The following is a 15,306-nucleotide window of genomic DNA, read 5'->3' as shown; positions in this document are numbered from 1 at the left end:
AGAGTTTAAAAATTACAAGTTTATCACTTGTCTTTTAATATATATTAATTAATATCAGAACACGAGATGGTGAGCTTAGATTAACAAGGGTTGTCTGCGATCGTAAACGTATGGGGTTGACTTTTGACATTGGGTTACCCCGGATAATCGGACTTTTATTCGTTGGTCGTTAAAAAAAGGTAATTAGATGGAATTCAACTAATAAAATTGGAGTTTTATCATGACATGTTTGGCTCTTAAACTTGACGGCTAAATTGGGTGGGTGGAGGTGATGGTGGTGTAAACCAGATAGGTTTCACTTTCTTTAAATTGTTTTATTAATCAAATACATCTTATATTTTAAATATTTAAATTCTAACTAGTATAAATATTTGAGTTTTCGAATCGACCATATTCTTCCTCAAGCCAGCCTAAAACATACATCATGGGATCATAGAATTGTTGAATACTGAATCAAGTTAAAGCTTTGCTAGCATGAAGTTGATATAACCACTTTTGTGTCTCTATTTTAATCAAGGCAATAAGGTTCTGGACCTAACCCTAGCCATAAAAGCTTACAATAGTAGAGCATAGCATGGGCACTTCCATATCGGGTGTAAAAAAGTAATCCTCAATGGATGGCTAGATAATATTAGCTGATTACCTTACCCCACCATGTTTTATACCACCACACATTCATGACTAACCCCACATCAAATCATATCTAAATGGACCCAAATACCCCATACACCTTGCTAGCCGAACCATAAATATAACATACCACCATTGTTAATATCTTGGATTTGATTAGATAACAATATTAAAACTCTGTTTGGAAGTAAGAAATGGTTTGAGTTTGTATGTTCCTCGACGTAGAAGGCATCCTCAAAAGCGCAATTTCGTTTTTGTACGGTTTTTACTATTTTTTAGCAGCGTATTGATGGGACACACAACGAATCACGTTTTAACCAAGTTGCTTGTTATTTTTTTTTAACTAAGGGCCTTTGACACAATGATATCCACATATGATTTAAGGTGTCTCATTCCTAAGAAGTCCTAGGTTCTAGTCATGTTCTGGACAATTGGTGTGAATTTATAAATAGATTTATACAATGTGTATGAGTTTGCCGTTAAAAAAAGTTATGGCTTTTTCACTCCCTTCAATCGACAGCGTTTCTATTTTATTATATATTAAAGGATAAAACTAACTTTTTTTTATTAACTTTATGAATATTATTAAATTATTCTTCATTAAACTAAAGTGTGTGTATCATTTAAAGTTATAGTAATTGATTCACCACATGTGATCTCCACTTTCAGATATTTCACCTCATGCTCAATAAACCATCCATTAAATCAACCCCACCTCCCAAAACAAACAAAATAGTAATAGAACAAGAGTTGTATTCAATTTCCTTTTTTCAACTACTAAACAAAGATTACAGATACAAGGGTAGACATACAATTAACAACATCATCAACTTTAAACACATACTTAACATATAATTAACTTTAAGTCAAGCAACTACTTATTGTTTCTGATATTTAAAACTTTTAACATGTTTAGTTAATTAACTCTGATCATGCCATCCCCATTGTTGAATCCTGAGATTACCTTATTTGAAGACGACCGGTTGGGGTTGTAGGTTAGAGAAAGATTCAAATAATCCGAGTCTGCTTCGTATTGTGGATTCAGATTCTGATACTGATTCTGATCCAGATCCATCCCTGTTGACGGATTAGCAGTTGGAACGGTGTTGACTGGGAATACCATTCGCATTGACCCGCCATTGACTTGATCATCATTGACTTGTTCTTCTGTTTGCATAGCAGTAACCTAATCAATAATCATCATGTAAGAAAGAGTTAGATCCCAAATTTAACTGCATCATTATGCAAACAATTTATAGAAATCAATCTTTAATTAAGAGCCTTTGACTAGGGGTGCAAATGAGCCTGAGCCTTGTATAGGAAGATCGTTTAGGCTCGTCGAGCCTTAACAAGCCTAGAGTATTTTTAAGGTTTTAACTCTTTTAGATTTCTATGTATTGCATAGGTGTGCTTTGGCTTATTTAAGGTACTGCATGCACACAAGCTCGAGCACAACTTAGACTCATTTAAAGTTTTTTCTCAATATATATAAAAAGAATTATAAAAATGTATATGAATTAATTAATAAATAATAAATGAGTCAAGTCCGAGCTTTGGAATGACTATTGATTTAAATATTTTAAAAATCTCACAGAATCAGTAGTGATGTCAAACAAGCTAGATCTCCTGCGGCGGCGGTTAAGGTTGCTTTGGCGGAGGAAGTATTTCTGGGCGTGGCTTGCGACTTGCGTAGGAGTACGCGTCTTGACGAAGTTTCTAGAAATCCCTCTCCAGTCTCCCTTGCCTACCTTCTGTAATCCTTGCAGGAACAACTTGTGTTCATCTTCATTCCATGGAATTCCTACATATACATATTATAAGGTTGAAATACATTGCTATTCTAAAACACAAATATAAAAGTAAATATATAAATAAAATTGAAATAATAAATAAATAAATAAAGTTAAAATTAGGTGCCTTAAAAACCTAAAATAAATTAATTAATTAATTAATTACGGTTAAACATATAAATAAATACAGTTGAGATAAATAGACCTTAAAAAATTAAAAATTCAAATAAAATAAAACAAGTAAATAAACAAACTCCATGGGTTACAAACCTGGGTCTAAAGCAAGTCGACATGTAACCACCCAGTCATACTATAAACTTTAGCCGATTTATAAAACATTAAAAATAAATAAATAAATAATTTTAAACAAAGTTGAGATAAATTAGTAGCGAATTGAAGTAATTGGCAAACAATAATCAATCAATCAATCAAATTACTACAAATTTGAAATTAAACATGAATTTATTATTATCAATTTGTTAATAAGTAACCGCACCGCAATATATTTGATGAAAAATTGAAATTAAACACAAACGTTCAAGCTAAATTCCGATATAATACCTCGTTTCCGGCTATTGGATTGATTACGAACAGATTCATTAGCCGAGGCGTAGCCAGCGGAAACATCAAGATTAATGTTATTAGATGAAACACGAGTATCTGGCTGTTGATATTGCGAAAGATTGTTCAAACTCACACACTTCCTCATCGGATCAACTTTCACTCTCACCCCGAACAACATAATCTCACCCGTGCCACAGCCATCACGCTGCGACATAATGAAATAAAATAATATTGTGAATAATAATGATAATAATATTATTACTGTTTTATGTTGTGTAGTATGAATGTTGATGGTGTACAAGTGGTGTTTGAGAGATGAAAGAGAGTAGGGTTGTGTGTATATATATGTGAAGATATGTGACATGTGGTATCCATGTGGTATTGGAGTTTGTGACACACATAGATTGAACATCTTTCATTAAATCTTTTTAAGTATTTATGTTAAAATATTCCAGAGATTTTATATTTTACTTTAAAGTGTAGAGAAAATAAAAAGGAAAAAGTACAAATAAATCAAAAACAAAGAACACAAACTCAAACTCTCTAAAGGATCAGTGTCGGAACAATAAATTTTTTATGATATCTGTATTTTTGCTTGCTTGATTTCACATCCTTCTAGTTGAGTTGGACGGGTTCATATAGTATAAGACAATACCATAATTTTATATAACATTACATTACGTATTATAACTATTACATCTGTAAATAGAGTTAAATAGACTGAATATCCATGCTTGGACCACATTTCCTATTGTATCAATAACTATATGTATCCATAGTTGGACCTCCTATACCACTGTATTCATAACCGGACCTCCTATACCATTGTATTCATAATCGGACCACCTAAACCATTATATCCATAAGTGGACCTGTCACATATATAACATTATATCCATTACTTATACTAATAACTAAACCCATATACATTGAATCTATGGCTTCATGGCTTCGGGGCGCGAAGGTACATGGTCGTGAATGGGGTCAAGTGACATCAATATTTTTGCGTTTTATTTAGGGAGTATAGTACAAAACTTTTGGTTGACACCAATCTTTCCTAAATACTAAACTCATACTCTTTACTAAAATGGATGCATGCTCTAGTGGTTAAACGTGTGGATTTTAAACTTTAAAGAGGAGGTTAGGTGAGGGTGAGGATGAGGATATGAGCATGAATGGATGCTATAACCCTATATCAGAGTTTCATGTTTAAACGTCGAGATTAGTGCAAATTACCCTCTTGCTCTTTTGTTAACAGGAAATCAATGACATTTTTTTTATTATTTTTCGAAACCACAACTTTCTTATGGGTTAGGCCTTCACGCTCTTTAAATTTGGAGAACCTCGTAGCCTCACCCTTACCTGACTACGTTGTCTTAACCAGACCCACATTGACTTTCAAAGTTTGGCTTAAGTGTTCCCCAGGAAACCATACCGCCGGCCTAACTCAAGTGCAGTACTCTTTAACCTAACACAAGTTGCGATGAAAATCCGGGTGGGCTTAGGGTTACAACCGACAACCTTTGCACAAGGCCTAACTCAAATTCTTCATGCCAATATCCACCTAAAATGACACAAGTGAGATTCATACTTGCGTCTCCATTAGTGAACCTAAACCACCTACCACTAGGTCACAAGTGAAGGATAATGACAATTCTTCATTTACGCCATGTTCTTGAGTTTTTTTAAAGGAAGGAAATGAAAGGAAAACTAAGAATAGTTAAAAAATTGGTGTTCTTGAGTTTTTTTTAGGATGAAAAGGAAAGAAGTAGGAGAGTTAGGAGGGATTAAATTGATGTTTTTTCTCAATAAATTATTCTCTCAAAAATAGGCTGATTACTAAGGATAACATAGTTATCATTTCATTTCCTCTAATTTCCTTCCAACTCAAGAACACACTTAATTAAAAAAATTTCCTTCACTTATCTTTCTTATCATTCCCTCTCCTTTCCTTCTCTTTCCTTGGTTAAAAAACTCAAGAACAAGACGTATATAAAAATCTGTCATAAATTTTGGGTGTAACAAAATAAAAACGTTAAATACCAAAAAGAAAGAAAAAAACTAAATATGTACTTTTCCACGTATCTGAGTAGTTAACATTCATAATTATATTATATAAATACATAATTTATACAACTCTGAGATTGATACTGTACCAGTACTGTACTGAAATATCAAAATAAAAAATGAGTAAATATACAAACTGAATATTGCGCCGATTATTATGGTATGGCACCGGTAGTGCAGGAACATTGAAAATATTGGAATCAAAAACTATAAAAAGTGAGTACAACAATGTTTTCCGGTCATTATCAGTATCGATACAATATACGCTAATAATTATTAGTTGTATTTTTAAGCACGTTTTATAACACTTTTTTTGAAAGGCCAACTTAAAATAACACCTCTCTTGGTTAGAAAAATCTAACCTGGAGAACAAAAAGAGTTATAATTACAAACAAATCATCGGTTTTCTAAGCCATTCTACCCAGCTCAAAAAAATTTAAAATTACGAGAAGAAAACTATAAAAAAGAAGCCGAAACAATCGAATTAAAATAAATTCTCTATACTCTTCACATGAGTCAAAATTTCGGGACGAAATTCCCTAAAGTAGGGGAGACTGTAACAACTCGGTTTTTTCGTTTGATATTATTTAACCGTTACCCTACCCGTTTTATGTTTGGGAAATTTTATCAAGAAATATCGCTTATTCGAGTTAATATTATTTTATAATTAATTGTTATTATAATTATTTACTATATTAAAAAAAACAAAAACTTTCAATATGTACAATTTTATTAATAAAAAAAGGTGTTACAATGGTGGAGCTTAAGATCGGTTACAATAAAGCTAAGTGTGAACAAGTGAAAACTAGAACAATCTCTGCTATTGAGCTGTGATAATTGTATGTAAACAATGTGTAGGTTGTGTGTCTCTTAAACCGATCATAATCCCAATATATACAAAAATATAAGCTAACTATAAGTCCTATAATCTTGCCACTTCTCCATGATCCGTTGCAGCTCTTTGACCACATGCACAACTTCACGAACTTGCGGATAAATAGGTGGACTAAGTCTTATAACCGTTGAACATGTCAATCACAAAACCATTCAAATAAAACAATTGTTAGTAAACAATTAATACCGAGGATCCTTGATCCCGCGCAAACTGGAACATATCCGAAGGATAATTGATCCAAAAGTTACATAAGGATAACGTATCCTCAGCATAAAAATCTATGTCCTAACAATAGCCTCCAAAATGATGGTTGTTTGTGGATAACAGCTGTCATTTTGAAATTCAAATTTCCTGCAAAAATAAGAAGATTAGACATGAGTCAGAAGCAATTATTATCACTTAGCCTGATTAATGTTTTCCACCTATATATGCGATCATTATAATCCATTTATAACCACACTCTCGGCGATTAAACAGGTATCCTTCTCTCTCCTTTCTTTTCATTTTCTTTTTTAACATGTCAACCGTCTCCGCTTCATCTTCTTCTGAACAGTCGGATTCAAGCGAACTCCGACCACAAGATCTTCTTTCTAACCCCTCCTCCGAGATCTGCAAATTCACCGATCCCAAAATTGATGATCTCCGATCATTATTTCCGGCCGACACTGTCTTTCATCCCTTTGATTCCACTGTACGAAGTGACTGTAGATCCAAATCCTGGATCTGCTTTCCGGCTCAACCTTTTTTTAATTGGTTACACATACCCCTTTCTAAGTTTTAAACAAAGTTTCTTTACCTTGACCGGAATTAGCTACATTCAGGCGATGCCCATGTTGTGGAGGGTACTGCGCACCATCGAAAGGATTGTTGATGAAAAAGGTCTCGAGTTTGCTTTATCAGAGCTGTCATATCTTTATACTTTGGTCACTCACGACTCTAATCGTTTCGTTTTGAAATCCAAACCACACCAACCAAGTCCCATCTTTAAGGCCACCCAGAATGGGTCCTTCTGGAAAAAACCAGTTTTTCTTTATAAAAAAGGACTCAATCCCTGGTGGGTCTGATTTACCTAAGAGGTGGATCAAGAAGGGTAGGATCTTGGATCCTTAAGTAACATTAGGAGGATACAATGATTCTTCAACTAACGACTTATTCTTTCTTTTATAGTTGATAATTTCACTTTGTTGGCCGAACTTCCCGGAGTTGAAGAGAGAGTGAAGAAGTTCCTTGCACGGGATCCAGCGATTAGAACTTTCCAAGCCAAGTTTACTGAAGCTTTTCAAGAGACGATTTCAGAATCAATTAGCAACATGTCAGGTAAGAGTTTCATTAATATTATTTAATATTAATTGAAAATAATAGAAAACTTATCTCTATATTATGCTTTTAGGTGCTCAGAAATCCAATAAGTCTTTCATCTCAATTCTCTCTTGAAGACGTTGATTGTTTCATTGTGAAGAAAGAGACCCCAAAATCCACACCGATTCATGAGCCGCACACCGTCAAAACTCGAGCTAAGTCAGGAGCTTCCAAAAGGAAGAAAACCGCCGAGCCTGAAGACCCGTTTGAGGCTGGAAAGTATCTCGTTACTACTGTAAGGATCCTTTATCCTTTATATTCGAATTTATGAACCCAAGATCCTTTTAAACTTATACTGCTGTAATGTGTAGGCCATGGACTCTGCTAAGAGCTACCATGATAAGATAGTCAAGGATTATGAGGAGACCATGTCTGGGATGAGGGCCATGGCTGCTGCAAAGGATAAGGCGCTTGCTAAGCTGACCAAAGAAAAGAAACAGGCCGAGGAACACGCATCCTCAGCCAAAGCTCATCCGTAGGAAGAGGTGACCCGTGCCACTAATGAAGCAAAGATCCGGGAGGCTAAGTCTGTTCTCCAATCTAGGATCAAGATTGTGACCGAGGCTAATGATCCTTCATTCGACAAATCAGTATGGGATATGGCATGGTGGAAGCAATCCCTGGTAGAGTTTGGGTGGTGGCGAAGATGAAACGGGCGAAAGCACAGATACTACGGTTGGTGGTCAGGAGGCGGAGATGACGGATGCGGGGAAGGGTGTAATGGTGGAAGAGGAGAATGTGAAATCAGGCAATGAAGGATAGAAGAGACAAGGCCCGAGCCCACTTTTTATTTGTTTGTGTTTTGATGGATATTTGCTGGTTATGTACTTAAGACAATAGTTATTAGGATAAATGATCTGTGATCCTTAAAACAATCGTGAGGGATCCTCTTTTTTCAGAGATGAAGCCTTGATGCCCCTTTCCTTTATTTTTCCTGCACTTTAACACTGTTAGTAACACCTGCTTAACCCGGGTGGATGGTCCATCTTTCGTATGGTGAAATCCGGGTTAAGGATTTTGGTAAGTCCATGTGACTTAATAATAACTTAAACTTTTGACTACTTGCGTGTTGCTTGTTATTCAGAAAGTATATCTGTTATAGTTTAAATCCATAAATAGTTTTAAGAAATGTTCATAAGAAATGTTTTATGAATAGAATATCCTTATAAAAAATTAAGGATCCTGGATTCTTATATATATATATATATATATATATATATATATATATGAACTTATAAAGATTTAAACCGAATAAATGTAAATTGAAAAGTAGAGATCATACCATAAGGTCTGATTAGACCTAAGTTACCACAAGTGTTAATATTTCCACGATTCTTGCAGTTAGATTTAGGAAACCCGATGCAAATAAATTATCATATTAACTGGGATTAAACCCAACAAACTGGGGACAAACCCAAATAAACTGGGGACAAGCCCAACAACTGAGGACAAGCCCATATAAACTGGAGACAAACCCAACAACTGGGGACAAGCCCAAACAAACTGGGGACAAGCCCAAGAACTGGGACAAGCCCAAATAAACTGGGGTTAAGCCCAGACAAACTGGGTACAAGCCCAAATAAACTGGGGACAAACCCAACAACTGGGGACAAGCCCAAACTGTGGTCTGGCCCAAAGATACGGATGTTAACTGGGGACTCGCCCGGACTAGGATTTAGCCCAAACGTGAGTAGCGTGAAAACGCCAAAACCTTGTGTATGGTACGTCTACCATTAATTCGTAGGATCCTCGTATAGCCGAAAGCGATGAAATTGTCGGCCACTAAGCGTGTACTGGTCCCACTGCCCCGAACTATACTTTGGATAGCGTGCGCTACAGGCGAGAGTGTAGAAACTCTAATTCGTGAGAAATGTGAAAACCTTTAAACCTTGGAATATGTGACCATCGAGGATCACAACTTAATCATGGGATTCAGGGAAATAGAAAATGTATCTTAAACGCGGGGGAGAGGTGGCCAACCTCTAAATCGTTGAATTCCTTATAGAAATCTGTTAAACTTAGAGCTTGGAAAAAATAATGGTTAAGAATATATTATACTTTAGTTAGTAAAGTAAATCAGAAATGAATAAATGAGATGTTAATGCAACAATAAGTGCACTCTCTCGCTAATAAAACTAATATAACCATAATAAATCTCTCTCTAATTAATACATGTAACTAATTTAACTATTATAATTAAAAGGATAAAAACACTAATTTAGTATACTTTTTATTTACACGCTCTTTATTTTCTCAAACAAAAATACAATTTATTCATATAATAATACTTTTTATATTAAAAAATTTGACTTACGCGGCTACAACGTTTTTTAGGCGACCTGAAACTAATAGCGTTAGTATTCTGTTAGCCGCGGACCATTAAAAACAAATACATTAAAAGTGGGACCATCAGTGACCAATTCGTTAGCTGGGACCGACAATGACCAAAATACAATAGTTGGGACCAATAAAAACCAATTTTCCATTTTAAAAAGATATTATAAATATTTATAATATTAATACTAAAAAATAAATTAATAATAATAGCTTAATAGTTTTTAATTTGATATGTGTAGTGGAGACTATTAAGTGAAAACCAATGCTGTAGAGACTAATATGTATGTAAATAATGTTAAGAGCTAAAAGTAATTAATTTAATAAGTTTAGGGGGGTGTACATTCAATAAAAATGATATAGAGGGGGTACTTAAAAATTTACATCTTACTGTTTTATTTAATTTTTTTATTGTAAACTTTGATTAATGTAAATCATAATAAGAGTAACATTTTGCCTAATATATATAAAAAAACGGTGAATTTATAATTAATCGATTAAGGGGTAAAGTTAAAATACAAAGTACAACAAAAATGAGAATGGTGAAAATAAATCTAATCCATTGATCTTAAATTTGGATGGCGAAGATCAATTTAAGAATAAAAAATGGATGAGAAGGGCATAAATGTAATAACCCACTTATGAAAATTTTTTGCTTCTACTTGCAAGGCACACGTCAATTCCTCTATCATTTTAAGACGTCTATAACTCTTTCATACGATTTTTTTTTACCATAAAAACAAGCGTTTTTTTATTTTTAATATGAATATTATATTATTATATAAAAAAAGGTTAGTTGGTTGCCCATTGTGTTATAGATTTTGGACATTGTATTTTTCAATTGGTACTCATATTAAAGATAAAAATTAAAATAAAGATTACGTAATTGTGTCTTTGTGCTCGACATTTGTCTTTCTATTTATCATTGTGTTTTAGTCATTGTGCTTAACATAATTTGAGACAAATAGTATTACGTTCATTATTACGTTCAAGTAATTGTGTAATATGTAGATTCCATTGTGTTTTACGTTTCAGGTCATTGTGTTATATGTATTTACCATTGTTTCTTATGTTTCAGGTCATTGTATTATATGTATTCATTATTGTGTTTTACGTTTCAGGTAATGTGTAATATGTATTCATTATTGTGTTTTAGGTATTAGATAATTTGTTGGTATTTTTCATTATATTTACATACTAATAACACAACGGTGTTATTAGTATTTTAAAAAAAATCACAATGATCAGTTGAAAGACATAATGACGAAAAAAACACAATGAAAAACAGAAAGACACAATGTCGAAAAAAGACACAATGCTAAGCATAAAGACACAATGACGTAAATTTTTTTTATTTTTATGTAACAAAATCATACTCATATTAAAGATAAAAAAACACTTGTTATTATCGTGAATTTTATTTTAAAAAAGAATATCATATGAAAAGGTTATAGAAGTTTATAAATTATTGGAGAATTATCATGTAACTTGCATGTGGAGTATCAAAATGTTACTAGTACTTTTATACTCTTTTTCCTTTGGTCTCTACTTGACACATTTCAATTAGTTATGACTTCTCACATTTTTAACTTTTATTGGCATTTGTAAAATAACTCAACCCTCGATTGAAAATATATCTAGAGAAAGACAGCTTCTTAAAATATTAGGTTTTATAATACTTTCCTTTAACAACTAAGTATCGAGCAACCACTAAACAAACTATATGATTACTTAATTTGGAATTATAAAACTAAAGAATAAAACAAAGATGTTATTATTAACTTGAATGTATGGAATTTTATAATATTTTAAACTTTTCTAATTTAAGATGATGTTTAAGGTGATGGATTTGTTGCTGAAAAAACACAATAGTTAAAATCATAGACCATGCATATGGTTACATACTAAATATAGTTCGACTACACTTTGTATATATGTACACGTGCGGATCTTAGTGTGGGCCAAGGCGGACCGTGACCCACTCAGTTTTTTCGTCTAGTAGTGTATTTTTTTACGAAAAAATAAAATAAATATATGTATTAAAATATGCTCATCAAAATTATTACTCAAAATCCTCCGACCAACCCATATTATGTGTTAAAGATCTGTCACTGTATATGTACACATTTAATTACTTTGAATTTGCTATTAGAATCAAAATCAAAATAATGAAAATCATGAAACAATGCATATTGTAATTTTCTTAATTTTATGAACAAGTGCATACTATAAAATACTATAAAAGGAAAATCCAATTTGGAATCATTATTTAGGTAAACTCTCATATTCCAATTTTGGACAAGCTACTGTACAACTTCGCCTGCAAGCAAGTTCGCTTGCAAGCAAGTTCGCCTACTGATCAACTTCGCCGTATAAGTTCGCTACTGTAGAGATATGGATTTTTTATGGATGGATGCTACGTGGTAGATTCGGATGAACCCACTACATACCGAAATGCAATGTCGCAATCTGATTGTGACAAATGGCTAGAAGCCATGAATGTTGAGATGCAATACATGCATAACAATCAAGTATGGGACTTGGTTGCTCCACCTCTAAATTCCAAGCTGGTTGGAAGTAAGTGGGTTTTCAAGAAGAAAACTGATATACATGGAAACTTGGATACTTATAAAGCTAGACTTGTAGCAAAGGGTTTCACTCAAACTCAAGGGGTTGATTATGATGAAACTTTCTCGCCCGTGGCGATGCTAAAGTCTATAAGGATATTGTTTGCCATAGCCGCATATTATGACTATGAGATATGGCAAATGGATGTCAAAACTGCTTTTCTAAATGGGCATCTTAATGAAGATGTCTATATGGTTCAGCCTGAAGGTTTTGTCGATCCACAACATCTAACAAAGTATGCAAGTTGAAGAAATCAATCTATGGATTGAAACAAGCATCTAGGAGTTGGAATCACCGTTTTGATGATGAAGTTAAGAAATTTGGATTCATCAAAAACGCTGATGAAGCTTGTGTGTATAAGAAAGCTAGTGGGAGCATCATAACCTTTCTGGTATTATATGTCGATGACATATTACTGTTTGGAAATGACATTCCAACCTTGGAAGGTGTGAAAGCCTGGCTTGGAAGCTGTTTTTCCATAAAGGATCTTGGTGAAGCCGCCTATATTCTGGGAATAAGAATCTATAGGGATAGATCAAGGCGGTTGATAGGTTTGAATCAAAGTGCATACATTGACAAGATCTTGAAAAGGTTCAAGATGGAAAACTCTAAGAAAGGTTTGGTACCTATTCAAAGAGGAACGATGTTGAGTGCTTCTCAATGTCCAAGCTCAAAGGATGAGCAAGACAAAATTAGTGGTATCCCATATGCATCTGCTATATGATCCATCATGTATGCCATGATTTGCACTAGACCGGATGTGTCATGCGCCTTGAGCATGACAAGTCGATACCAACAAAATCCGGGAATTAGCCATTGGATGGCTGTTAAGAGCATATTGAAATACCTTAGAAGGACTAAGGATATGTTTCTAATATATGGCTCTGGTGAGGAGGAACTCGTTGTAAAGGGTTACACTGATGCGAGTTTCCAAATGATCGAGATGATTCTCGATCACAATCGGGATACGTTTTCGTTCTCAATGGTGGTGCTGTCTCATGGAAGAGTGCAAAACAAGACGTGGTAGCTTTATCCACCACTGAATCTGAATACATCGCCGCCTCCCTGGCAGCTCAAGAAGCTGCATGGATTAGAAAGTTCATTACCGATCTAGGGGTAGTCCGTACCATTCAGGACCCTCTAGAAATCTTTTGTGACAACGAGGGTGCGATTGCTCAAATCAAGGAACCCCGCGCACATCAAAAGACTAGGCATATTGAGCGGAGATTCAACTACATAAGGGATGAAGTTGAAAAGGGAAAGATATGTATTCGCAAAGTTTACACTGATCAAAACATTGCGGACCCACTCACGAAACTCCTTGAAAGGCCGAAGCATGAGGGTCATACTTGCGCCTTAGGACTTCGATATTCTAGTGATTGGATTTGATCAAAATTTGTATTTGGATATTGGAACAATTTTATTTTAACTCAATCATATGGTTTTGGTTATGGTCATGGTCTTGAGTTATGTTCCATTTTAGTATGTTTAAATCCGTGAATAATTTGAATTATTCTAAACGTCCGTAGTCGTTCATATTTGTGGGAACAAATGTGAAAGTAAGACTATTATGAACCTGGATTGGTAGATATTCATGAGGTATGAATATAGCAAAAGGTTGCTGCCAAGGTTCATAGATATTTAAGGGATAAATATTGGACTGACCCGCTCTCAATTTTACTGCATGGAATCCTTGGGATTTGTGATCATAAGTAAATTTGAGTAAAGGCGAACTTCATAGGATCCTCCGACCTGAGATACATATTGGGTATTGATATTCATCGACCATTATGCTTTGACTTAGTTCTTCGCTGCTCTGAAATATGTCAGTACATAAGGCTAAGTTCAAGTATAGTACAAGGTGATAGTGAGAGACGTATGTAGTCAATAAGGGATTTGTCTCTCTTATTCGTTGAGAGTTAAATGTCTAAGGCCTGAAAAGTTAAATCAACAGAGAATGATCACTCTGTGTCTCTGGATTTAACATGACATTTGTAGCTAGAAGTGGTGTGTTGTTGAAGCTTGGGGTATGCTAGCTTGAGGAGCTTCCATATTCAAGTTCTTACCTTTCAATCATCATCTCTTTCACCCGGTTTTGTCATATTGAAAGGTAGTAGTAACATGCATGGACTTATAGTGACATGCATGTATTTGATAGTGTGTAATTCGTATTTGGATCCGGGTTTGGGTTTTGCATGTTTAAAATTGGTTTTATACATATCATATTAACAAGATTTAAAACTTTTATATCCGCTGCGTTTTTGGTAAAATAGGGATTTTATCACTTTGATAATTTTGTTAAAACTCAACAATGGCATCAAGAGCCGCTTATACGAATGCATGCTTCATTAGACCCAAAATTTTTCGGGTTTATGGTGGGTTTCACCATTTGGCCGAAACTTTTTGGGGTTTTGGTTACCCCATGGTTTTGCAAGGTTATACTTTACATGCATGTGGTAATCTTGAAAAACCAAGTCATTTGAATGATTGTTTAGTTTGTTTGGACAAAACCCGAAACTTTCGGTTTGCTTAAGCTTTGGCCAAAAGTTTTGAGGCAAAAAGGGGAACCATTTTGGTCTTGTATTATTGCATATTTGGATGTGTAATAGATGTTCATAACCTAGCCATGGCCTTGTGTTTGGTTGAATGATTGTGTTGGTTTTTTGTTCATTCGATTTGGTTGTAATATTTATTTGGGTTTGTAATCTATTTATTCATTCATATGGCTTGTAATAACAAGTAGATTAGATGTATTTCTTTTACTAGAAAAATGTATTAAGATATATTTTGTAAAAGAAAATGCATGGATGGAAGCCCAAATAAAATGATGAAGACCACAACACCGGGAGTAAACACTTGGAGCATATGGATGCGGAATCAAGTGGGAGTTCACCGACACAAGTGCATGTTCTTTTGGGTCCCTTAGGAGAGACTTTTTGACACACTTGTCTTCGGTCAACAAGTGTGGTCAATATTAGGAGGCTATGGTTATGAACTTGTGGTTGTGTATATTTTATGCTTGCATGGTTGATTTACTTA

General features: G+C 34.3%; 1 protein-coding gene across 1 annotated transcript; it reads right to left on the bottom strand.

The window, feature by feature from the left end:
* Nucleotides 1-1,227: 1,227 nt before the first annotated feature.
* On the bottom strand, nucleotides 1,228-3,255 carry LOC143557169 (transcription factor MYB1R1-like). The gene is made up of 3 exons (XM_077046306.1): nucleotides 2,982-3,255; nucleotides 2,223-2,431; nucleotides 1,228-1,816 (listed from the first exon to the last, which is right to left on the bottom strand). The coding sequence occupies exons 1-3, from the start codon at nucleotides 3,196-3,198 to the stop codon at nucleotides 1,547-1,549; spliced, it is 696 nt and encodes a 231-aa protein (XP_076902421.1). The 5' UTR covers nucleotides 3,199-3,255; the 3' UTR covers nucleotides 1,228-1,546.
* Nucleotides 3,256-15,306: the final 12,051 nt, after the last annotated feature.

This window comes from Bidens hawaiensis, unplaced genomic scaffold, assembly GCF_021521415.1.
Source record: "Bidens hawaiensis isolate Kalapana, Puna unplaced genomic scaffold, B.hawaiensis_p1.1 tig00001087_1, whole genome shotgun sequence".
Taxonomy (NCBI): Eukaryota; Viridiplantae; Streptophyta; class Magnoliopsida; order Asterales; family Asteraceae; genus Bidens; species Bidens hawaiensis.
Note: the sequence above shows the minus strand (reverse complement) of the source record. Positions and strands in the feature narration are given on the sequence as shown.